This window comes from Pristiophorus japonicus, chromosome 11 (assembly GCF_044704955.1).
Source record: "Pristiophorus japonicus isolate sPriJap1 chromosome 11, sPriJap1.hap1, whole genome shotgun sequence".
In the NCBI taxonomy this organism is placed as follows: Eukaryota; Metazoa; Chordata; class Chondrichthyes; family Pristiophoridae; genus Pristiophorus; species Pristiophorus japonicus.
This window is the reverse complement of record NC_091987.1, coordinates 60657235-60683597: the sequence shown is the minus strand read 5'-3', so window position 1 is coordinate 60683597 and position 26363 is coordinate 60657235. Positions and strand designations below refer to the sequence as shown.

General features: G+C 44.8%; 1 protein-coding gene across 1 annotated transcript; it reads right to left on the bottom strand.

The window, feature by feature from the left end:
* Window positions 1-13202: 13202 nt before the first annotated feature.
* nyx (nyctalopin) lies at window positions 13203-26363 on the bottom strand. The gene is made up of 3 exons (XM_070892702.1): window positions 26283-26363; window positions 16231-16240; window positions 13203-14599 (listed from the first exon to the last, which is right to left on the bottom strand). The coding sequence occupies exons 1-3, from the start codon at window positions 26361-26363 to the stop codon at window positions 13203-13205; spliced, it is 1488 nt and encodes a 495-aa protein (XP_070748803.1).

The following is a 26363-nucleotide window of genomic DNA, read 5'->3' as shown; positions in this document are numbered from 1 at the left end:
AGGGCCAGCAGCCTGTTCAGACACACAGTGAAAAGGCAGTGGGAGTAGTTAGCTGTGGCGATCATTACCAGGAGTCTAGCCCCAAGAACCTGGATGCAGTGCCACAAGAAGGTCAAGGTCAATGAATGCATCTTCAAATGCCACATTCTACCAACTGCACCAGTAGCCTCAGCCACTGCTCCCCTACTGAAAGTCAGAAGCCTTCCACCAGCCATGCTGCAGTCACTGGAATAGTACTTGGACAGGCAAAGACACACAGAAAATAGGCACTAAGGGAATGCAAAGGGTAACTAGTTTATGCTTGTATGCAATATGGCATTATATCCCTTGGACTTGATCGCCTACATCCTAGGATTTTGAAAGAGGTGGCTATAAAGATAGTGGATGCATTGGTTGTCATCTTTAAAAATTCCATAGATTCTAGAATGGTTCCCATGGATTGGAAGGTAGCAAATGTAACCCCACTGCTTAAGAAAGGAGGGAGAGAGAAAATGGGGAACTACAGACCAGTTAGCTTGACACCAGGAATAGGAAAAATGCTAGAATCTATTATTAAGAATGTGGTAACAGGGCACTTAGAAAAGAATAATAGGATTGGGCAAAGTCAACACGGATTTATGAAAGGGAAATCATGTTTAACGAATTTGTTAAGAGTTTTTGAGGTTGTAACTAGCAGAGTAGATAAGGGAGAACCAGTGAATGTGGTGTATTTGGATTTTCAGAAGGCATTCGATAAGGTGCCACACGAGGTTAATAAACAAAATTAGGGCTCATGGTATTGGGGGTAACATACTAGCATGGATTGAGGATTGGTTAACGGACAGAAAACAGAGTAGGAATAAACTGGTCATTTTTGGGTTGGCAGGCTATAACTAGGTGGGAATGTAAGTTGTGAGGAGGATGCAAAGAGGCTTCAGGAGGAAATAGACAGGCTAAGTGAGTGGGCAATAACATGGCAAATGGAATATAATGTGGAGAAATGTGAAGTTGTGACAATCCCAACAGCAACAGACCGAAACACCGCACCGCCATAGTTGCCCGGGAACTCAAACATTTTGACATTGACATCGCCGCCCCTAAGCGAGACCCGGCGGGCAGGGGAAGGCCAGTGAAGGAACTTGGTGGAGGTTACACCTTCTTATGGAAAGGAAAACCAGAGGCAGAACGCCGCCTTCATGGAGTCGGCTTTGCCGTCAAGAATAAGCAGGTTGACCACCTCAAAGACTCCCCCTGTGGGGTCAACGAACGCCTCATGACTCTCCGTATCACCCTATCTCGGAACCAATGTGCCACAGTCATCAGTGCATACGCCCCCACACTCGATGCAGCGGATGAGGCTAAAGAGGATTTTTATTCCAACCTTGAGACATCCTTGTCCCGTGTCCCCACGGGCAACAAATTGATCTTCCTGGGTGATTTTAACGCCAGGGTTGGCAAAGACACAGCCCTCTGGGGAAGCATGATTGGCAGAGATGGGGTAGGGAAAGCCAATTCCAGTGGTACCCTACTCTTGACAAAATGTCTAGAACATGAACTCCTCATTACCAACACCCTGTTCCCCCAGAGGGACAAATACAAGGCATTGTGGCAACACCCTCGCTCCAAACACTAGTACCTGCTTGACTATGTCAACGTCCGAGCCAGGGATCGCAAGGATGTGTGCATCACCCGTGTTATGACAGGAGCTGACGACTGCTGGACAGACCACCGCCTAATCCGATCCATCATCAACATTAACATTGCCCCAAAGCAGAGGGGACAGCAGAAGCAGTTCCGCAAAAAAGTTAATGCCGGGGCACTTAGAGACCCAGTTAAGAGAGCCCTATACAGCCAGCATCTCACAGTCAATCTGGCGTGCCTTGATGATGCTGAATGCCCACCGCGCTTGGTCTGCCCTCCAGGCCTCTATAACCAGTGCCTGTGAAGAGACACTTGGTCACTCAACCAGAAAACATCAGGAGTGGTTTGATGAAAATGATCAGGAGATCGAAGAACTAATAGATCGGCAAGCGCAAAGCATTTCTAAGCCTCAAGCAACAGCCCAACTGGGGAGCTGCAAAACAACATTACAAACGGCTCAAGACTCAGGGTGAACAAAAAACTCGGGACCTAAAGAACAGATGGTGAATGGAGAAAGCACAGGAGATAGAACAACTGGCCGACAGCCACGGTATGTGAGGATTCTTCACTGCAGTCAAGGCCACCTATGGTCCAAACTCCGAAGGCCCCTCCCCACTCCTGGCCAAGAATGGGAAGGCACTCATCAAGGACACCGAGGCTGTCAGGGCCCGATGGAAGAAGCACTTTGAAGATCTCCTCAATCAAGACTCTGCCTTTGACTCGAGTGTTCTCGATTCCATCCCATAGTATGCCACCCACCACCAACTCAGTGAAACTCCAACGTTGCACGAGGTTGGCAAAGCCATAAAACAGCTTAAGAATAACAAGGCTATGGGTACGGATGGAATCCCTGTTGAGGCGCTAAAATATGTAGAGAGGCGCTGTTGGCGCAGATACATGACCTCATCTCTCTCATCTGGAGGGAGGAGAGCATGCCGGGAGATCTCAGAGATGCAGTGATTGTGACCATTTTTAAAAAGGAGGACAAGTCCGACTGCGGCAACTACAGGGGAATCTCCCTGCTATCAGCCACTGGGAAATCATCTTCTCCCTGTGGCCGAGGAGCTCCTCCCGGAATCACAATGCGGATTTCGTCCCCTACAGGGCACAACAGACCTTTGCAGCGCAACAGTTGCAGGAAAAATGCAGGGAGCAGGTACTAGTGCCAGCCCTTATACATGGCCTTTTTCGATCTTACGCCTTTGACACTGTCAACCGTGAGGGTCTATGGAGCGTCCTCCTACGTTTCGGATGCCCCCAAAAGTTTGTCAACATCCTTTGCCTGCTTCATGACGATATGCAGACCGTGATCCTTCCCAACGGATCCATTACAGCCCCAATCCACATCCGGACCGGGGTCAAACAGGGCTGCGTTATCGCTCCAACACTCTTCTCAATCTTCCTCACCACCATGCTCGACCTCACAATCAACAAGCTCCCCGCTGGAGTGGAACTAAACTACAGAACCAGTGGGAAGCTGTTTAACCTATGCCGCCTCCAGGCCAGGTCCAAGATCACCCCAACCTCTGTCATTGAGCTGCAGTATGCGGACAATGCCTGCGTCTGTGCACATTCAGAGGCTGAACTCCAGGATATAGTCAATGTATTCATTGAGGCATATGAAAGCATGGGCTTTACGCTTAATATCCGTAAGACAAAGGTCCTTCACCAGCCTGTCATCGCTGCACAACACTGCCCTCCAATCATCAAGATCCACGGTGCGGCCCTGGACAACGTGGACCATTTCTCATATCTCGGGACCCTCTTAGCAACAAAGGCAGACATTGATGCGGAGATTCAACATCGCCTCCAGTGCGCCAGCGCAGCCTTCGGCCACCTGAGGAAAAGAATGTTTGAAGACCAGGCCCGCAAATCTACCACCAAGCTCATGGTCTACAGGGCTGTAGTAATACCCGCCCTCCTGTATGGATCTGAGGCATGGACGAATTACAGAAGGCACCTCAAGTCGCTGGAGATATATCACCAACGATGTCTCCGCAAGATCCTGCAAATCTCCTGGGAGGACAAGCTCACCAACATCAGTGTCCTCGACCAGGCTAACATCCCCAGTATTGAAGCACTGACCACACTCGATCAGCTTCGCTGGGCAGGCCACATAGTACGCATGCCAGATATGAGACTCCCTAAGCAAATGCTTTATGCGGAGCTCTTTCATGGTAAATGAGCCAAAGGAGGACAGCGGAAACATTATGAGGACACTCTTAAAGCCTCCCTGGTAAAGTGCGACATCACCACTGACACCTGGGAGACCCTGGCCGCAGACCACCCGAGGTGGAGAAAGTCCATCCCGGAGGGCGTTGAGCTCTTTGAGTCTCGATGCAAGGAGCATGAAGAGGCCAGGCGTAGGCAGCGGAAGGAGTGCGCTGCAAACCAGCCCTACCGACCCCTTCCCCCGATGAATGTCTGTGCCACCTGTAACAGGGTCTGTGGCTCTCGTATCGGACTGTTCAGCCATCAAAGAACTCACTTTGGGAGTGGAAGCAAGTCCTCCTCGATTCTGAAGGACTGCCTATGATGATGATGGCTGCCTATGCAGCAATGTGAAGTTATCCACTTTGGTAGGAAAAATAGAAAAGCAGAATATTTTTTAAATGGTGAGACATTGGGAAATGCTGATGTTTAAAGGGAGCTAGGTGTCCTTGTACATGAATCACTGAAAGTTAACATACAGGTACAGCAAGCAATTAAGAAAGCAAATGGTATGTTGGTCTTTGTTACAAGAGGATTTGAGTATGAGTAAAGCTATCTTACTGCAATTCTATAGGGCCCTGGTGAGACCGCACCTGGAGTACTGTGTACAGTTTTGGTCTCCTTACCTAAGGAAGGATATACTTACCATAGAGAGAGTGCAATGAAGGTTCACCAGACTGATTCCTCGGATGGGCGATTGTCCAATGAGGAGAGATCGAGTAGACAAGGCCTATATTCTCCAGAGTTTAGAAGAATGAAAGGTGATCTTATTGAAACATAAAAAATTATTACAGGGCTTGACAGGGTAAATGCAGGGAGGATGTTTCCTTTGGCTGGGAGTCTAGAACCAGGGGTCACAGTTCGGAAGAAGCTATTAGGACTGAGATGAGGAGAAATTTCTTCACTGAGTGGGTAGTGAATCTTTAGAATTCTCTACCCCAGAGGGCTGTGAGAGTATATTCAAGACAGAGATCGATAGATTTTTGGATATTAAGGGAATCAAGGTATATGGGTAGAATGCAGGAAACTGGATTTGAAGTAGAAGATCAGTTATGATCTTATTGAATAGTGGAGCAAGCTTGAGAGGCCGAATGGCCTACTCCTGCTCCTATTTCTTATGTTCTTATATCATTTATAAATTTGGTTTGGAATGTTTATTTTGTGGTAGCTTTTGTTTTTGCATTGTGGCCAAGAGGACGATGAGATGGTCAGTGACATAGGGAAGGTAAGAAACATAGAAAATAGGTTCAGGAGTAGGCCATTCGGCCCTTCAAGCCTGCACCACCATTCAATAAGATCATGGCTGATCATTCCCTCAGTACCCCTTTCCTGCTTTCTCTCCATACTCCTTGGTCTTTTTAGCCGTAAGGGCCATATTTAACTCCCTCTTGAATATATCCAATGAACTGGCATCAACAACTCTCTGCAGTAGGGAATTCCACAGGTTAACAACTCTCTGAGTGAAGAAGTTTCTCCTCATCTCAGTCCTAAATAGCCTACCCCTTATCCTAAGACTGTGTCCCCTGGTTCTGGACTTCCCCAACATCGGGAACATTCTTCCTGAATCTAGCCTGTCCAGTCCCGTCAGAATCTTGTAAGTTTCTATGAGATCCCCTCTCATCCTTCTAAACGCCAGTGTATAAAGGTCCAGTTGATCCCGTCTCTCCTCATATGTCAGTCCCGCCATCCCGGGAATCAGTCTGGTGAACCTTCGCTGCACTCCCTCAATAGCAAGAATGTCCTTCCTCAGATTAGGAGACCAAAACTGAACACAATATTCCAAGTGAGGCCTCTCCTAGGCCCTGTACAACTGCAGTAAGACCTCCCTGCTCCTATACTCAAATCCCCTAGCTATGAAGGCCAACATACCATTTGCTTCTTCACCGCCTGCTGTACCTGCATGCCAACTTTCAATGACTTGACACCCAGGTCTCGTTGCACCTCCCCCTTTCCTAATCTGCCACCATTCAGATAATATTCTGCCTTCGTGTTTTTGCCCCCAAAGTGGATAACTTCACATTTATCCACATTATACTGCATCTGCCATGCGTTTGCCCACTCACCTAACCTGTCCAAGTCACCCTGCAGCCTCTTAGCGTCCTCCTCACAGCTCACACCACCACCCAGTTTAGTGTCATCTGCAAACTTGGAGATATTACAATCAATTCCTTCATCTAAATCATTAATGTATATTGTAAAGAGCTGGGGTGCCAGCACTGAGCTCTGCGGCACTCCACTAGTCACTGCCTGCCATTCCGAAAAGGACCCGGTTATCCCGACTCTCTGCATCCTGTCTGCCAACCAGTTCTCTATCCACATCAGTACATTACCCCCAATACCATGTACTTTGATTTTGCACACCAATCTCTTGGGTGGGACCTTGTCAAAAGCATTTTGAAGATCCAAATACACCACATCCACTGGTTCTCCCTTGTACATTCTACTAGTTACATCCTCAAAAAATTCTAGAAGATTTGTCAAGCATGATTTCCCTTTCATAAATCCATGCTGACTTGGACCGATCCTGTCACTGCTTTCCAAATGCGCTGCTATTTCATCTTTATTAATTGATTCCAACATTTTCCCCACCACTGATGTCAGGCTAACCGGTCTATAATTACCCGTTTTCTCTCTCCCTCCTTTTTTAAACAGTGGTGTTACATTAGCCACCCTCCAGTCCATAGGAACTGATCCAGAGTCGATAGACTGTTGGAAAATGTGGGACAGTTGGTGAATGGGGAATTGGAGTTGAGGTTGCTGGTGTCGCACTTGAGTTAGTTCTTCACATACAGCCCGGGCAGTAAGGGGTTGTCTAGGTTGCCATCTCCCTCTTCCAGCTCCTGCTCTTCCATGTCCTCCTCTTCTCCCTCCTTCTTCTCCTCCTCCTCCTGCTCCTCAGCTTTGTGCTGATAGGTAGTGGAAAAGGCTGTCCCCTCATAATGGCAAGGTTGTGCAGCATGCAGCTTATGACCATGAATCTTGAGACCTGCTCAGTTGAGTACTGCAAGGTTCCTCCAGAGTGATCCAAGCAGCAGAATCATTGCTTCAGCATGCCAATGGTCAGCTCTATCACATTTCTAGTGGCAGCATGGCTCTCATTGTATGCATGCTGCGCATGTGTGCGTAGGTTGCCACCAGAGTCATGAGTCATGTCGTCAGCTGATGGTCCTTGTCGGCCAGTAGCAACCCTTTGGTTTGCCATGGTGGCTGAAATACAGCTGGCGCAGTGGACTGACGCAGAATGAAGGCATCATGACTGACAAAGCTGGACTTTGATGCGTGGAATCCCATTTGGTTCCGGTACATGACAGAATTGACATGCAGCGCCCGCAAGACAATGTGCACCATGGGGAACCCTGCAATCTGAGCAAATGCTTGTGCAGAGGTGTTGGAGTTTGTAGAGAGTGGAGGTCAGAAGGTTGGTAAGAAATTGAGTCCAGTGATGATGAAAGCCTGATTATGGATTATAGCAGCAGGAGGGGTGCGGTAGGAGTGGAGGCAGGCAATGTTGTGAAAGTGGAAAAAAGTGGTTTTAGTGATGGAAAGTCGTTTGTTGGACCCTCACTGGGCTGCTGTCCGTGGTGAGTCCTGCTGGGCTGCTGCAAGTGATGGGTTCTGCTTCGTGGTCAACCGCTGGGTCGGTTGCCACTTGTGTGTGTGTGTGTGTGTTGGGGGGGGGGGGGGGGGGGTCAAAAAAGGTAGAGCCTATTGTGGGTTGTTCTGGGTAGTCCGTGAATCTGAGTTTGGTTTGCTCCAAGTGTTTTCTGCAGGTGAATCCATTTGAAAGTTTGACCAGAAACACCCTACTCTCCTCTTTGACCACGACAGTGCCAGGAAGTCACGTGGGACCTTGTCCATAGTTCAACACAAATACAGGATCATTAATCTCGATTTCGCGGGACACATTTGCACGATCATATGTATTCTGTTGAAGCCGCCTGTTCTCTACCTGTTCATGTAAATCAGGGTGGACTAACGAGAGCCTTGTCTTGAGTGACCTTTTCATGAGCAGTTCAGCGGAGGGAACCCCAGTGAGCGAGTGGGGTCTTGTGCGGTAACTAAGCAGGATTCGGGATAGTTGAATCTGCAGTGAGCCTTCAGTTACCCTCTTCAAGCTCTGCTTGATTGTTTGCACTGCTCTCTCTGCTTGTGGATGTGGTTTGATGTTACATGTTTGATCCCATTGCAGTCATGAACTCTTTGAACTTGGCACTGGTGAAGCACTGCCCATTGTCACTCACAAGGAAATTAGGCAGGCCGTGCGTGGCAAACAGACCCGCAGGCTTTCAATGGTGGAAGCGGACGTGCTTGCCGACATTATCTCACATTCAATCCATTTGGAGTACGCAGCTACAACCACTAGAAACATTTTTCCCAAGAATGGCCTGCATAGTCGACATGAACCCTGGACCATGGTTTGGAGGCCCAGGACCATAAGCTTAGTGGCGCCTCCCTGGGTGCATTGCTTAGCTGTGAACATGTGTTACATTTGTGCATGCAGGACTCTAAGTCTGCATCGATACTGGGCCACCACACGTGGAATCTGGCTATCGCTTTCATCATCACAATGGCTGGGTGGGTACTGTGGAGGTCACTAATGAAAGTGTACCTGCCCTTTTTTGGCACCACTACCCAATTACCCCATAGGAGGCATCTCTGTGCCGCTGGTACGGCTTTATTTCTTCCTGCATCTCTAATGGGACACTAGACCAATTCCCATGGAGCGCACAATTTTTTACCAAGGACAGTAAGGGGTCCTGGCTCGTCCACGTTCTAATCTGTCGGGCGGTAACAGGTGATTGCTCACTCTCGAATGCTTCCATTACCATGACTAAATCTGCGGGCTGTGCCATCTCCACCCCTGTGGTGGGCAATGGCAGCCTACTGAGAGCATCGGCACAGTTTTCTGTGCCTGGCCTATGGCGGATGGCGTAGCTGTATGCGGATAACGTGAGCGCCCATCTCTGGATGCGGGCCGATGCATTCGTATTTATCCTGTTACTTTCAGAAAAGAGGGATATAAGTGGCTTATGGTCGGTTTCCAATTCAAATTTGAGCCCAAACAAATATTGATGCATTTTCGTTACCCCATAAACACACACTAATGCTTCTTTTTCGATCATGGGCTTTAGGCCCTCACAGCCTTAGACAGACTTCTGGATACATAAGCAACTGGTTGCAATTTCCCAGATTCATTCGCTTGTTGCAATACACACCCGGCACCGTATGACGATGCATACATGCTAGTACCAAACGCTTACATGGATCATACAACACAAGCAAAATTGAGCATAACAGTTTCCTAGCTTTCTCAAAGGAATTTTCTTGCCTTTTACCCCATACCCATTCTTCCCCTTTATGCAGTAAAGAGTGCAGTGGTTCTAACAGTTGCTGAGACCTTGTTAAGAAGTTACCAAAATAGTTCAGGAGTCCAGAAACAACCGTAGCTCCGTCACGTTCTGTGGTCTCGATGCATTCTTGATTGCCTCCATCTTCGAATCGGTGGGCCTGATGCTGTCCACCTTGCTTTTTCTCCCCAGGAACTCTTCAGGCGCCAAGAAAACGCATTTTGAGCATTTTAACCTGAGCCCCACATGATTAAGCCGACTAAGAACCTCCTCCAGGTTCTGCAAGTGCTCAACAGTGTCCCGACCTGTAACCAAGATGTCGTCCTGGAAGACCACCGTGCGCGGGACCGACTTCAGTGAGCTTTCCATGTTCCTCTGGAATATCGCTGCGGCTGATCGAATCCCAAATGGGTATCTGTTGTAAATGAAGAGACCTTTGTGCATGTTGATGCAGGTGAGGCCCTTCAATGATTCCTCCAGCTCCTGCGTCATGTAGGCCGAGGTCCAGTCCAGCTTCGTGAACATTTTTCCTCCCACCAGCATCGCAACTAGGTCATCTGCCTTTGGTAGCGGGTATTGATCCTGCAGGGAGAAACGATTGATAGTTACTTTGTAATCACCGCTGATTCTGATGGTGCCGTCTTCCTTGAGGACTGGAACAATTGACTGGCCCACGCGTTGAATTCAATCGGCGAAATGATGTCCTCTCGTTGCAGCCAGTCCAGCTCGATCTCCACCCTCTCTATCATATGCGGTACCGCTCTCGCCTTGTGATGGATGGGTCGCGCCCCCAGAATCAAGTGGATCTGCACTTTTGCTCCTTGGAACTTCCTGATGCCCGGTTCGAACAGCGAGGGGAACTTGTTTAGGACCTGTGCATATGGAGTGTCGTCGATGGACGAGAGCGCTCGGACATCGTCCCAGTTCCAGCGTATCTTTCCCAGCCAGCTCCTGCCAAACAGCATGGGGCCATCGCCCGGTACCACCCAGAGTAGTAAATTGTGCACCGCTCCATTGTAAGAGACCTTTATGGTAGCACTACCGATTATGGGAATTAGTTCCTTTTGTGTACGTTCTCAATTCAGTACGAATGGGAGTCAGGACAGGCCTTGAAGCCTTGCTGCACCACAATTTATCGAAAGTCTTTTTGCTCATTATGGACTGGCTTGCGCCCGTGTCCAGCTCCATTGACACCGGGAGTCCACTTAATTCAACCTTCAGCAGGGAACATTTTGTGGTAAATGTGTGCACCCCATATACCTCTGCCTCCTCAGTCTGAGGCTCTGGTTCATCGTGATCCACCATGGATCTGTCCTCCTCTGCAACATGATGGTTTTCAGGATTAGCAGGGTTTGCAGCTCGCCTGCACATACATTGGAGGTGTCCCATTGTTCCACAGCCCTTGCAAACATATCCTTTGAAGAGGCATGAATGGAAATGATGATCACCTCCGCAGCGCCAACAGGGTGTTAATGGCCTTGCATTCAGCACTCTTGATAGTGGACTCCGAGACATCTGCGGACGTGCAGCTGCAGGCATGTGAGTCCTGCCCTGTATGTTACAATTTGAAAACAACATTACTTTGTTCACAGTACTTGCAGCAGCACACATGTGCTGAGAGATTTGTTTAGTATTGTCACTGGTGGCGATGAACGCCTGGGCTATCGCTATGGCTTTACTCAAGGTTGGGGTCTCTACAATCAAAAATTTGCAAAGTATTACTTCATGGCCAATGCCAAGTACAAAGAAGTCCCTGAGCATGTGCTCCAAGTGTCCTTCAAATTCGCAATGTCCTGCAAGGCGCCTTAGCTCAGCGACGTAGCTCGCCACTTCCTGGCCTTCAGACCTCTTTTACGTGTAGAACCGGTACCTCGCCATCAGAACGCTTTCCTTCGGGTTTAGATGCTCCCGGACCAGTGTGCACAAATCATCGTACGATTTCTCTGTGGGTTTCGCTGGAGTGAGCAGATTTTTCATGAGGCCATATGTTGGTGCCCCACAAATGGTGAGGAGGATCGCCATTCGTTTGGCAGTGTTCGCTTCTACTTCCAGCTCATTGGCCACGAGGTATTGGTCGAGTCGCTCCACGAAGGGTTCCCAATCATCTCCCTCCAAAATTTTCTCCAGGATGCCCACGGTTCTCTGCATTGTTGCGGTGGGGTTCGTCATCTGTATCTCATCGCCAGTTGTTATGTCTAGAATAAAGAATCTGACCAGATACTGTAAGCTCAAAGTAATGTGTGATCGTAGTCCTTTATTACAGGTCTCCAGAGTTCCTCTCCAGCCTGTGAGGCCTCCTTATATACAGGTGCTCCTAAGGGATTGTGGGATCCCTTGGGACTCCAGGGGATGAGCCCTCTGGTGGTTAAAAAACGTATTTACAGGTTTACATATATAACAGAAAGGATATAGGGTTCAGCCTGAATACAGAGTCAGGGAGTCACTGGCAATGGGATAGGGTTTTGGTGGAGGCCAAAACCAATGTCTTCAGTCATCACAGTGTTCATTTGTTTAATTTAATATCAGACAGACAAAGGATTAGGGTTCCCCAAGTGGAATTCAACTAGCTAAAACCAGGCAGCATACCAATACAGAGCATGAATAAACTGTCAGTACTTGTCCATCCTATCTGTTAGAGCATTGGCTTGCAGGATTATTTGGTGTCAAGTAGAAAAATCCCAAGCACCTGCTTGCCTCTCTGCAACACAGCTGTGATAGGCACTAAACTCTGGCTATATGAGCACTTGCTCTCATACCTGGCCTCTGGATAATACCTTCCAGTATCTCTCATTCCAAGTGTCCACATTTCCGCATCAGCTATAGAAGGACATTTGCTGTAAGCATAGTGGAAAGGACCTCCGGAAGGAGTTTGTGCTGTGTCGGTCACTTTCATGCTCTAGACATCCAAGTTTAGTACACAGATGATATATATACCCAGCATATAATACAAAGATAGAATTTTCAGAAACCATGGGACCATAACATCTTCTGTCTTCAATTAATATTCGGTTTAATAAATCAGCCTTTATGCAAAATTTATGCAAAGTGTGATAACGTTTTGTTAAAAATCCTGTCTCAATAGAAGACTAGTTTCAATCTTTTCCTTTTAATACTATATAAACTAACTCCCATTTTCAGTCAGTTATATGAAACTAACATTTCTAAAGATTACGTTACAGCTTTCATTTGCTGCTTCAGGGCAGTAAAACAGCGATTACCCCAATTCTCCCAGATTACCATTGAATAACAGATCAAAGCATAAATCCCTGAAAATCGTGCATAAGGGATCAAATGGTTATCGTGGCCAACATCCTGTATTTCTCAGCTATATTTCGTTTTACTGAGGGACGCGCTTATGTAATAATTTCATACAAATGAATTCTTACAAGATACGCTTTTAATGTTGCATGTATTATATTTTGGTTAAAATACATTACAAAGACACAACACTTCACAGATTATATTACGCCACGTTATTACTAAATTACAGGATGTAATAGTAAAATCTTCAATAACTGTACATTTGAACTCGACGAACGCGGTAATCAGAATCTCCAACATAAACAACATGATTCTGTATTCCCCTTACAAAATATAGTTCCTTTAAAAAACAGTTGCAGTTGGTGCTGTGAAATTACAAAATACAATACATGAACTAAAGACATCGCTTTTTATGCAGAACTTCAATGTAGATATAAACTACGGCATTAGATCATTTACATCCCGGCGATTTGTTGTTGGGATAAATTCCAGAACGAGACCTGGATGTTACCCTGTGACACTGGATGACTTGGAGAACTTTGCAATTACAAGAACTGCAGCCAGAGTAAAACTTCACAAACAGAAGGCCGAACTCCCTGTTATAATCACAACCTTCGGAGTGCGACGTTCAAATTTGACTTTCCCAATTGTGTCCTTTTTAATGGTCGCAGAGTGCATTCGGATGCATCCCGTCCGGCCCCTGTGCTCTTTAGTAAATCGCAGGAAATCCGGCAACACCAGAATGCAAAATGAAATACTGACTCATATATTATAAAATATAATGATAATGAACGTAAGGAGGATGGGAATGTGTGTATTATTAGGATGAAATTCCACATTAGCTGCTGCAGACACCTCCTCACTGACTCCGCCCAGGTCTGACACGTTCCTAAATACTTCGGTAGTGTTCGCAGTATCCTCGTACATTTTTGGAAAAAGTAATTTAGAGATAAGGCTACTGAACCTACTCTCTGTGGTGGATCGCAGCCACTCTGTCGGGGTTGGGGTGTAAGCTGTGACGTTCTGTTCTGGCGGATCCAGGCAGATACCTTCTGCAGATTTGGCGAAGAGCACCTGACTCAGGTCCATGCCGGCTACTGAAGATGGAGAGGCACACGGGATGTCCCGAACCAATTTGTAGTTTTCCATCCATTCCTTCAACCACTCCATCTCACAATCACAGCCCCAAGGATTTCTGAAAACAAAAAGTCTCCCTATGAAGTACACTGGCTGAAAGACTAAAAGGGGCAGTGAAGTCAGGTTATTGCTATTCAGATGCAGGGAGATTAAACTGGTCAAGTTTTCAAAGGCCCCTTCTTCGATGTAACTGATCGTGTTTCTGTCTAGATAGAGGACTTCCAGCTCAACCAGCTCACTAAACCAATTACTGGACACATTCACCAAAGTGTTACCTCCCAGGTTTAACATCTTCAGGAGTCTGAGTTCTTTAAAAGCAAACTTGGGAAGATTGCTCAGAAGATTGTCATTAAGATAGAGATACTCCAATGTCACGCAGTCTTGAAAACCTTTGTCGTGTATTACCGCAATTTTGTTATCTTGAAGATTTAAATATTTCAAGTTGACTAATCCTTGCAGAGAGTTATAAGCAACTGCTTCAATCCTGTTCCGCTCCAAGTACAAACGGGTTAGACTCTCCATCCCCCTCACTGCTCCAGGGATTCTCCTGAAGTTGTCCTGCCACAAAGCTAGCTCTTGCAGAGAAGTGACTGCTATAAAGATCCGGTCTGGGATATTAAATAGATTGCAATTGGACAAGTCGAGTTTCAGGAGGCGTTTGAGACCAGTGAAAGTCCTGGTGTGCAGGTATTTAATGTATTCGTTGTGTGCCAGTTTGAGCTCGGTGAGGTTGGGCAACCCTTTAAAAGCGCCCGGGGTGATGAAGGAGATGTTGTTGTGGTCTAAGGATAAGGATCGGAGGGCTGGCAGAGTACCGAAGGCCTTCTCTGACAAAAATTTAATGCTGTTTTTATCCAAGTTGATAGCGGAGGCCTCACAGGGGAACTCCCTGAGGACGTGCGGCAGTCTAGCTCGGTCGCAGAGAACCGCATAGCTCCGTTCCTGAGTACAGGTACAAGCGGGAGGACATAGACGGGCACAAGACCAAAGAGCAGGGACATACTGGGGAGCAAGAAAAACCACTGAGAGGTAAATTCAATAAAAAAGAGTGAAATAAAAATCGACAAAGAAAATAGACGAAGATAGAAATTAGACGATAACGCAGAAAACGGATGAAAAAAATGAAGACCCAGGAGATAACAGAAAAGACAAATTAAGGAAAATTCAGATCAAAATGAAGGGATACATATAATGGGAGAAATAAATAAATATATTACTAAATACAATTCTTCCATTTCATTTTATTTTGCTAAAATCAACCTTTCAAATAATCTATTTTGGTCAATTTACATAGAATTACATTACATAGAATGAACACCACAGAAACAGGCCATTCGGTCCAATCGGTCTATGCTGGTCCTCTCTTCATTAAAATGACTTTGGCAAACGTGTTGCATTAAATTTTGATTACCTCGTCTCCTCCCTTGAAACTGGTGACTCCCGTGTTGGGTATTGTACTACAGTGTCAGCTGTGGCTCAGTGGCTAGCCTCTGGAACAAAATGGTTGTGGGTTCAAATCCCACTCCAGGAACTTGAGTACCAAGGCTGACACTGAAAGGGCGCTGCACTGTCGGAGGTGCTGTCTCACGGATGAGATGTTAAACAGAAGGCCGTCTGCTCTTTCAGGGGATCACGGCCAATAATTATCCCTCAATCAACATAACAAAAACAGATTATGTGGTCCTTATCACATTGCTGTTTGTGGGAGTTTGCTGTGCGCAAGTTGGCTCCCACGTCACAACAGTGGTTGTGCAAGCGCTTTGAGACATTGGGTGGTCTTAAAAGGCGCTATATAAATGCAAGTTTTTCTTCCTTTTTGAAATCCTCCTAGACTTTGCCCAAATGAGCATTCTTCATCTGTGCGCCTAAAGGTAAACACATTATTGGACTCTGGCGGGTATCACAGCTGAGCCTAATCCTGCGCTCATTCTACATCTATCTGTACTTACCACCAAAGTCTATATAGGATCAGGAAAGGCAACCATGGGGTTTTCATTTTTGCCTCTTTTGCATGTGGGCACTGAGGTCAACTATTTACTTCCTACCAACTGGCTCAGAGTGGTTTAAAGGAGGATGGAGACCAGATTGGCAACCGGGCCTCTCAGTCAGATAGACTGAGGTGACCAAGGAGGTGCAGGGAGAAGATAGAGAGATTTCATATTCTCAATAATAGGCGCAAGTGGTTCTTGCTATAAATAAAAACTACCACAGATACTGAATCATCATCAGCTGGGGTATAACAAACTCATGAATGGCTAGGGGAAATATATTATAAAGCAAGAAAGAAACGCTTAAAGAGAAAGGAATATCAGGAGAAAATACGAGGCGGAAAATATATGCTGCAAGAATAGGATTATCAAGCCAAGCGATAATGGAAATGGTAAAGAAAAGTCAAGCGAAAGATGCGGGGGTTAAAAGAAAATGTACAGTCAGCGAGGTTAATTAAATAAATGACTTGAACTAAGAACCAAGAATACAAATTTCCATCTTATATTTGATGACTGCAAAGAAATCACACAAAGGTTAATCTAGGAGCCGAATAGTTAATCAAAATGAATGGTAATATAAATTACCGTTTAAAATGATCAGAAGCATCTCTGTGTTTTTTCATCTGTGGCATCTCAGGATACAGATGTGCCGAGGTGATCTTTACCGGACGCTATCTAGAAAAAAATACAAACGAAACAAAACACCAAGTTAAGTAGTCCGTTCAAAAATGTACTCCTTTTGCAAAGTAAGGCAAATAGCGTAAGGTGTTTGAAATTCAGATTTGCAGCACGTAACAGACACGTTTGAAATATGAATAATGAGAAATTGAACAAATCATTATCATGAATTGACAAAGTCTGTTTGTTTAATGATTTAATTACTGAACATGATGCCGACCTTGAGCAGAATCTGTTGTTTCTCGCGTCTTCAAATCAATAGTAGTGGTTCCTGTCTCGATTGAATTCCCAGCAAAAACAAAAATCAGGAAGCTGGCGGTAATTTTTCTAAAAGCCATCATTTAATGCATTGACAAATCTGTAGTGTGAGAAGGGATTAGCCTCGATCAAGCTAAAACATCTCCTGCGGATCAAACTGATAATGCCTGTAACCTTGCTAAAAAAAACACTCACACGGAAATCACAGACCGTCCCTGCCTGCATAGTCGTTCCATATCAGACTCCACATCGCAAAGATAGCCAGCTATAGCTCTAAGCAGGTAACCCATCATTGAGTCTTGGTCAGATAAAAGATGATCACAAAGTCTATTAACCAAGTTTAGACAAAATAACTTTTTTGTTTAAATTCCAGTGTATTTTAAAGATTTGCATTTATATCGAACCTTTTCAGAAACACTCCAAAGCACTTCACATGCAATGAATTACTTGGCAGCACAATAACTGTTATTAAGTAGGTAAATGCAGCAAAATCCTACCATTAGCAATGACATTAATTACCAGTTAATTTTTTTTGGGCTGGTGCTAACTTGAAGGAGGAATATTGACCAGCACTCCTTGTTCTTTGAATAATGCCATGGGATCTTTAAAGTCCACCTGAACAGTTTGAATTTTTCATCTGAAGGTTGGCATTTCCGACAATGCTGCACTCTAGGATTTGAGCATATAATTTAGGCTAGGGGCATGATACAGTACTAAGGAAGTGCTGCATTATGTGAGGTGCTGTTGATGGAAAATACATTAAATTAAGACCCTATCTGCCTTTTCAGATGGACGTAAAAGATCCTACGGCATTATTCAAAGAGCAGAAAGTTCTACGGATGTCAAGGCCAACATTCCTCCCTCGAACAACACCACTAAATGCAGATTGGTTGGTCATTCATCTCATTTTGCTGTTGTGGGACTTTGCTGTACACAAACTGGCTGCTGCATTTGATTATGAAAATGCACTTCAAAAGTAATTTGATTGTAAAGCAATTTGGGATATACTCAAGACTTGATAAGCAGCTCGAAGGGCTGAATGGCCTACTCCTGCACCTATTTTCTATGTTTCTATAATTCTATATAAATTGCAACTTTTTAAAATTTTCAATTCTGAGCTAGAAAACTGCTTGACATTACAGTCATCAACGGATGAAACAGCAGAGTGCAAACTTGGTTTAACAATTAAATGCAAGGTAATTAGTAAAGCAGACAATGTCCAGTGATGCTAAGAAACCTGGATGTATCAATACATTCCTCCTGAAAGTACCATGCAATCAAAATGCACAATGGTTTGATAAATTATGTATGTGAATGTACTTTTTTGGGAATTGAATAAGAATGGAAGAAATGTCAAAACATCCATTTCTGATTTTAAAGAGGCAATTTACATATTGTCAGTTGAATTTATACAGTGATTATCTGCACGAACATTTTTGTGTTATTCTGCGCATGAACTTTTTAGCATGAGAGAGAGAGTGATCCAGGTGGTAAGACTGATCATGTTCTTCCTACCCCACCCCCCTTACACCCACACCACCTTCTCCCTCTCCTCCCCCTACACCTGGTAGATTTCACTTCATACCCAAAAAACCTGTTAACAATCCGTGAATCACACAATGCCCCAAACATGGCTTGGGGGGGGAGGGAGGGAATAAGGTCGGGAACATGTTGGGGGTAGAAGGTCATAAATCCGTGGGGGAGGGGAACTTGGGCAGGGGGAAAGGGTAGGAACTTAGGACGGGGGGGAAAGTCAGGCACTTGGACGGGGTGAGACTATCAGAAACTTGGACTGTGGGGGTGGGGGAAGGAACTTGTTTGAGGGGTTAGAAGGTCTTAATTCATGAGAGTGAGCCCTGTCTGTTCCAAGTGAGCTCCATTCTGCCTGGAGTCGGCAATCAGAATGGTCGAATTACACTTTGCAAAGTCACTGATTACGAAGGCGGTTCTAATTACACATTCCTGAGTGAATGGGACAACCAAATGTGTATCTTTTTAACCAATCAGATTGAAGAATAGAGAAATAAACAGTAGAAGGACTGAGAAGGAAGTATAAATTAGAATGGATGAATTCAGTCAAATTAGAAAGAGAAATAAAGAGAGGGAAATAAAGATTGGATTGAGAGAGAAAAGACAGAATGGAAGAGTTAAAAACATTTTTTAAAATTTGACATTTATAAAACGTACAACAACAATTAATATCTGAAGGAATGAAACTGCCAGTGAGGTTGTTTGGCAGTAACTAAGACTTATCATGCTGTTAAAAATTCACTTACACTTGAATTGACAAGCCCTAACGTTTTCTGGCGTGTTTAGTGGGTAATTACCGCAACTTCACGCCCTACATGTATTTTAATGCCGAGTCTCTCAGCGAGGTACTGGTGTAGCGCAGCTTGTGGAGGAGCAGGGCAACTCATCCAGCAACTTCCTGATTTCCATGTTTAACTGCACATGTGTGGACACCAAAAGTTGCTGTGCGATTTACTCCTTAATAATTGTGCATGCTGGTAGCCTCACCATTATTCTTTGCGCCAAATCCGGGAAATGTTTTGTACATATTTCAGGATTGCTTCATGTGGCAGTCTTGCATATGCTATCAATTGAAATCTGATTGAGAGATGCCCAGGAAGCAGATTCAAAATAACTCTTAGAACCTGTTGGGCTTCTTCCCCATAAGATTGTAGCAATATAAAATGCACTCTGCTAATCATTCAACTGTCTGCTGCTGATTCACCAATTTTTTTTCAGCTCTGTGAAATTGATATAATAAACACTGGCCCGAATTTTGCAGTCATTTCGAGGGCTATTGCATGGCAATGTATGATCATCGGACGTCTGAAACATCACAGCACCCTCTACGGGGGATCTGGGACCTGTGTGAACAGGCAAAGCAACAGCATGTCTCCTCAACCAATCAGATTGAAGAATCCTTACTGAAGCACGCAGAGTGGAAGCCAAGAAGTGCAAGTTAAAATATCGGAAAAAAGCGTTGCATTTATATAGCGCCTTTCACAGCCTCAGGATGTCCTAAAGTGCTTTACAGTCAATGAAGTACACAACTTCATGCCCTTCATGTGTTTGAATCTCTTGGTGATGTACTGGTGTAAAGAAGCTTGTGGAGGAACAGGGTAACTCGGTAATAGGGCATTAGTGACTAAGGCCATATCAGGGAAAAAATAGTAAAAAGTTAAAATTAAAGGTGCTTTATCTGAATTCACAAAGCATTCATAACAAGTTAGATGAATTAATGGCACAATGTAGATTTGATCGAGTAACCATTACCGAGACGTGGTTGCAGAGTGATCAAGGGTTGGGAACTAAATTTTCCAGGGTACCTGATTTTTAGATAAGGTAGGCAAAATGGAAAAAGGGGTAAGGTAGCCCTGAAAATAAAGGAGATAATGGCAGTAGTGAGAAAGGATTTTAGCCTAGAAAATCAGGAATTACAATCAGTATGGATGGAAATAAGAAATAACAAAGGGCAGAAAACACGGAGTAGTTTATAGGCCCCCCTAACAGTGATCATAGTGTTAGATAGAATATAAATTAGGAAATTAGAGGAGCATGTAACAAGGGTGATGCAATATGGGACTTTACTCTTCATATAGACTGGGCAAACCAAATTGACTAAAGTAGCTCAGAGGACGAGTTCATGAAATGCATTCACGACAGTTTTCTAGCACAATATGTCGAGGAACCAACTGGGGAACAGGTTATTTTAGATCTAGTATTGTGCAACAAGAGGGTTCATTTGTAATCTTATAGTAAATAGTCCTCTGGGGAAGAATGATCATAACATGCTAGAATTTCATATTAAGTAAAAGTGATGTGGTTAAGTTCAAAACTAAGAACTTATATATAAACAAAGCCAATTACAGAGGTATGAGGGGGAGTTGGCTATGGTAGATTGGGAAATTAGATTAAAAGATATGACAGTAGATAAGCAATGGCAAACATTTAAAGAAATAATTCAGAATTCTCAACGAATGTACATTCCCTTGAGGAACAAAAACTCCATTGGAAAAGTGGTATAACCATGGCTAACTAGAGAAGTTAAGGATAGGTTTAGATTAAACAAGCTTACATTGTTGCCAAAAATAGTAAGCCTGAGGATTGAGAGAGTTTTAAAAATCAGCAAAGGATGACCAAGAAATTAATAAAAAGAGGGAGAAAATAGACTATGAAAGTAAACTAGCATTAAATATATAAATTGTAAGAGCTTTTACAAGTATGTAAAATGGAAGCTTTTGGTGAAAGTGAACATTGGTCCCTTAGTGGCAGAGACAGAAAAAATTATAATGGGAATAAGGAAATGGCAGAGACTTTAACCAAATATTTTATATCTGTCTTCACAGTAGAAGACACAAAGGACATACCGGAAATAATAGGGAACCAAGGGTCTAATGAGAGTGAGGAACTTAAAGTAATTAATATTAGTAAAGAAAAAGTACTGGAGAAATGAATGGGACTAAAAGCCAAAAAATCCCCTGGGCGTGATTGCCTACATCCAAGCGTTTGAAAAGAAATGGCTGCAGAGATAGTGAGTGCATTGATTTTGATCTTCCAGAATTCCCTAGATTCTAGAATAGTCCCCCTGGATTGGAGGGTAACAAATGTAACCTCATTGTTCAAGAAAGAAGGGAAATAAAATAGGGAACTATAGGCCTGTTAATAGTAGAGAAAATGATAGAATCTATTATTAGGAATGTGATAACAGAGCATGTGGAAAATCATAATGTTAGGCAGAGTCAACACGGTTCTATTATAGGGAAATCGTGTTTGACAAATCTATTTTTTTTGAGGGTTTTGAGGGTGTAACTAGCAGGGTAGATAAGAGAGAACCAGTGGATGTAGTATATTTGGATTTTCAAAAGGCATTCGATAAGGTGCCACACAAGAGGTTGTTACATAAGATTAGGACTCATGAGGATAATATATTAGCTTGGATTGAGAATTGGTTAACAGACTGAAAACAGTAGGAATAAACAGGTCATTTTCAAGATGGCAGTGGAATGCTGCAAGGATCAGTGCTTGGGCCTCTATTTACAACCTATATCAATGACTTGGATGAAGGGACTGAGTACAAAGCTAGGTGGGAAAGTAAGAATTGAGGAAGATACAAAGATGCTACAAAGGGACCCAAGGCCCCACCCCACTGCTGGCCAAGAACGGGGAAACACTCATCAAGGACACTGAGGCAGTCAGGACCCGCTGGAAGGAGCACTTTGAAGATCTCCTTAATCAAGACTCTGCCTTTGACACGAGTGTCCTCGACTCCATCCCGCAGCATGCTACCTGCCACCATCTCAGCAAAACGCCAACCCTGCATAAGGTAGAAAAAGCCATCAGTCAGCTCAAGAACAATGAGGCATGGGAGCGGATGGAATCCCCGCTGAGGCACTAAAGTATGGCGGAGAGGCACTATTGGCATGAATGCATGACCTCATCTTTCTCATCTCAAAGGAGGAGAGCATGCCGGGAGAACTCAGATGCAGTAATCGTGACCATTTTTAAAAAAGGGCACAAGTCCGACTGCGGCAACTACAGAGGAATCTCCCTGCTGTCAGCCACTGGGAAAGTCATCGCTGGAATCCTCCTTTGGCTGAGGAACTCCTCTCGGAGTCACAGAGCAGATTCCGGTCACTACGGGGTACAATGGATATGATCTTTATGGCGCGACAACTGCAAGAGAAATGCAGGGAATAGCAGCAACCCTTGTACATTGCCTTCTTCGACCTCACAAAGGCATTTGACACTGTTAACCGCGAGGGACTATGAAGTGTGCTCCTCCATTTCGGCTGCCGCCAAATGTTTGTTGCCGTCCTCCGCCTGCTCCACGATGGCATGCAAGCCGTGATCCTGGCCAACAGATCCACCACAGACCCTATCAACTTCCGAACCGGGGTCAAGCAGGGCTGCATCATCGCGCCAACCCTCTTCTCGATCTTTCTCGCTGCAATGCTCCACCTCACATTCAAAAAGCTCCCCGCTGGAGTGGAAGTAAACTACAGAATCAGTGGGAACCTGTTCAACCTTCGTCGTCTCCAGGCCAGATCCATGACCGGCCCATCCGTTGTCGTTGAACTACAGTACACGGACAACGCTTGCATCTGCGCACAAAGGCTGAACTGCAAGTCATCGTCAACATCTTCACCGAGGCATATGAAAACATGGACCTTTCACTAAACATCCGCAAGACAAAGGTCCTCCACCAACCTGACCCCACCACATGGCATTGCCCCCCAGTCATCAAGATTCACGACACGACCCTGGACAACGTGGACCCTTTCCACACCTCGGGAGCCTATTATCAGCAAGGGCAGGCACCGCCTCCAGTGCGCCAGCACAGCCTTCGGCCGCCTGAGGAAGAGTGTTCGAAGATCACGCCCTCAAATCTGGCACTAAGTTTATGGTCTACAGGACTGTAGTGATACCCGCCTTCCTGTATGACTCAGAGACATGGACCATATATAGTAGACACCTCAAATCGCTGGAGAAATACCACCAACAATGCTGCCGTAAGATCCTGCAAATCCCCTGGGAGGACAGACGTACCAACATCAGAGTTCTCAATCAGGCTAACATCCCCAGCATCGAAACACTGACCACACTTCACCAATTCCGTTGGGCGGGCCACAGTGTCTGCATGCCGGACACAAGACGCCGAGAGCAAGTGCTCTACTCGGAGCTCCTTCACAGCAAACAAGCCAAAGGTGGGCAGTAGAAATGTTTCAAGGACATCCTCAAAGCCTCCTTGATAAAGTGCTACATCCCCACCGACACCTGAGAGTCCCTGGCCAAAGACCACCCTAAGTGGAGGAAGAGCATCCGGGAAGGCGCCGAGTACCTCGAGTCTCGTAGGTGAGAGCGTGCAGAAAACAAACGCAGGCAGCAGGAGTGTGCGGCAAACTAGATTCCTCACCCACCCTTTCCTCCAACAACTATCTGTTCCACCTGTGACAGAGACTGTAATTCCCGTATTGGACTGTACAGTCACCTGGGAACTCACTTTTAGATTGGACGCAAGTCTTCCTCGATTTCAAGGGACTGCCCATGATGACAAAGGGACCAGTTAAGTGATTGGACAAGAAGGTGGCAGATGGAGTATTTCGGCAGGTGTGAAATTATCCACTTTGGAAAGAATAGAAAGGCCTTTGGCCGCCTGAGGAAAAGTGTGTTCGAAGATCAGGCTCTCAAATCTACCACCAAGCTCATGGTCTACAGGGCTGTAGCAATACCCACCCTCCTGTATGGCTCAGTGGCATGGACCATGTGCAGTAGACACCTCAAGTCGCTGGAGATATATCACTAACGATGTCTCCTACAAATCCCCTGGAAAGACAGGCACACCAACATCCCCAGCATTGAAGTTCTGATGACACGCGATCAGCTCCGCTGGGCAGGCCACAGTTCGCATGCCAGACACAAGACTCCCAAAGCAAGTGCTTTATGCGGAGCTCCTTCACGCCAAACGAGCCAAAGGTGGGCAGCGGAAACATTACAAGGACACCCTCAAAGCCTCCTTGATAAAGTGCGACATCCCCACTAACACCTGGGAGTCTCTGGCCAAAGACCACCCTAAGTGGAGAAAGTGCATCCAGGAGGATGTCGAGCGCATGCAGAAATCAAGCGCAGGCAGCAGAAAGAGCGTGCGGCAAACCAGTCCCATCCACCCTTTCCTCAACAACTAGCTGTCCCACCTGTGACAGAGTCTCTGGCTCTCGTATTGAACTATTCAGCCACCAAAGAACTCACTTCAGAAGTGGAACCAAGTCTTCCTCGATTCTGAGGGACTGCCTATGAATGCTGGAGTAGGTTCGAGGAGCCGCAAGATCTACTCCTGTTCCTATTTCTTATGTTCTTGCATTCCGATTTGTGCTCTTAGTTTACAAATGCAACTAATTTTGCTCCATTTCCTTGGGAGAGGCTTGAGAAACTGAATTTAAATATCAAATCTCTTCTTCTCCCTTTGTTGCTCACTTATTATGCAAGGAGAGGATTTGCAGTACAACCGCCAAGTCTATCACCACTGATCCAAAAGCTCCAGCAAGTCTCAGTAGATTTTGTATATTTAGTTTATTTTAGGGTTCGATCCTAAATGTATGTTTTGCATACATCCATAGAAATGCAGACAAGAATAATCATGTACAAAGTACCAGTTATAGTTTATTCAAAATCCCCAGGAGGGTCCCCCACTGGGCTCAGGGAAAAGAAAGAACCAGCACATTAGGGCTTTAGCCAACTCTGTACATAAATTAATATTTGGCCTTTCCTTAAAACCTACTTTTCACCAAGCTTATGGGCACCTGCCCATGTTTCCTGCTTTGGTTTGGTGTCATTTTTTTGTCCTCGTGTAAAGCTCGTTGGAACGCTTCTCTACATTAAAGGCACTATTATAAATGCAAGTTGTTGTAATAATACAGCTTCAGGCAATTCAGCAGAATCTTCCTGCTTATCTAGTCCCAGTTGGGGAAAATGGTGTTGGCTGCGCCATCATATATGTAAAAAAAAAAGGATCGTTCATTCACCAGAGTACAAAGCCAAACTCATTGCAAGATACTGTCTTGGGTTTGGGAGTCTTCTCCAAATCTCTCAGGGGATACTTCGGCTTTGTTTTGACTACTCTCGGGGAATATAGTTTGATGGGTACTTAATGCTACCCACCCCTGGCATTGCTCCAATACTACTAACAGCCAAACACCAGCTTCCAAAGGGAAACTAGGGTTGGGTAAAAACTGAGGGCATTGCCAGCAACACCCTCATCCCAAAACCGAATAAAACAAGCATACAACATAGATTGATCAGGATACCAGGGATGGCTAACTAGTTATGTTGAAAAACACTCACTTCCTGAGTTTGCTGGCACAGATAATTGGAATCAAACTTTAAAAACCTTAACCTTCAAAAGAAAACACAAAAGATTGCATAAAGTAAAAATGTCCACTGCTTTTAATTTGACTAATCTAACCTGCTCCAGAGTCTGGAAACTTTATTTCAAATACTTGACAAATGGTTGAATATAAAAGGAACAAAGAGCCTTTAGCTGGAGAATAACCAAGCTGGCAGAAGGGAGCAGATGCTGGGGCTTTATAGAACATGGGAAAAGACCACATGAAGCACCATCCATTTGTAGTGCTGTGACCTCAATCATCCATGTCCTCACTGAGATTTCCCCAGCCAGTTTGATATACTTCCTGTTAAGGATAATTGGCATTACATTACAACCCAGACAGAAATACAACTTGGACTACACAAATGAAGGTTCTCTGAATCAGCAAAATATGGCTTCTGAAAATGTTTCAGGTATAGGCCCTTCAGATAAGATATATGCAGCAGGTTAATGTTTCAGGTACAGACACTTAACCACACCAAGAACATTAAACTGTGTTCAGAGGACCACTTTTATTCCAGTTTAAGAAAAATTAGCGCCATCTGGTGGGCAATTCTAGTATTTTTTGTTCTACAAGCTGCAGTGCTCACTTTACAATTACTGCAATATTATGCAAATTAATTCAAGTTGAAAATAAGAGACCAATCCATTAAGCTACCATATTTTACCCTATGATTTTTTTTATCCAATTTAAATCAATCTGAAGGATATAAAATATGGAACAAATATTCTTGGTATTTTAACCATTGATCCACTGGGATTAGTGGGTAGGGCAGTCAAATGATCAGCCGTCAAGGTTCATGAAATCTCCTTTAGTCAATAGTACCTTTCCATACTGCAAAAAGGCAGCTGTTTAATGATTCATCTGAAGCTTGTTTTCCATGTTCTTACCTTTTGGAAAATACCAATTAGGTTGCAGTCGCCCACAATTTTGTTTTCCAGATCTCCCTGTCCACAAATTTGAGATTTCAT

Coding starts and splice junctions, on each gene's coding strand:
- nyx (XM_070892702.1), bottom strand. CDS start 26,363: ATGAAATCTCAAATTTGTGGACAGGGAGATCTGGAAAACAAAATTGTG.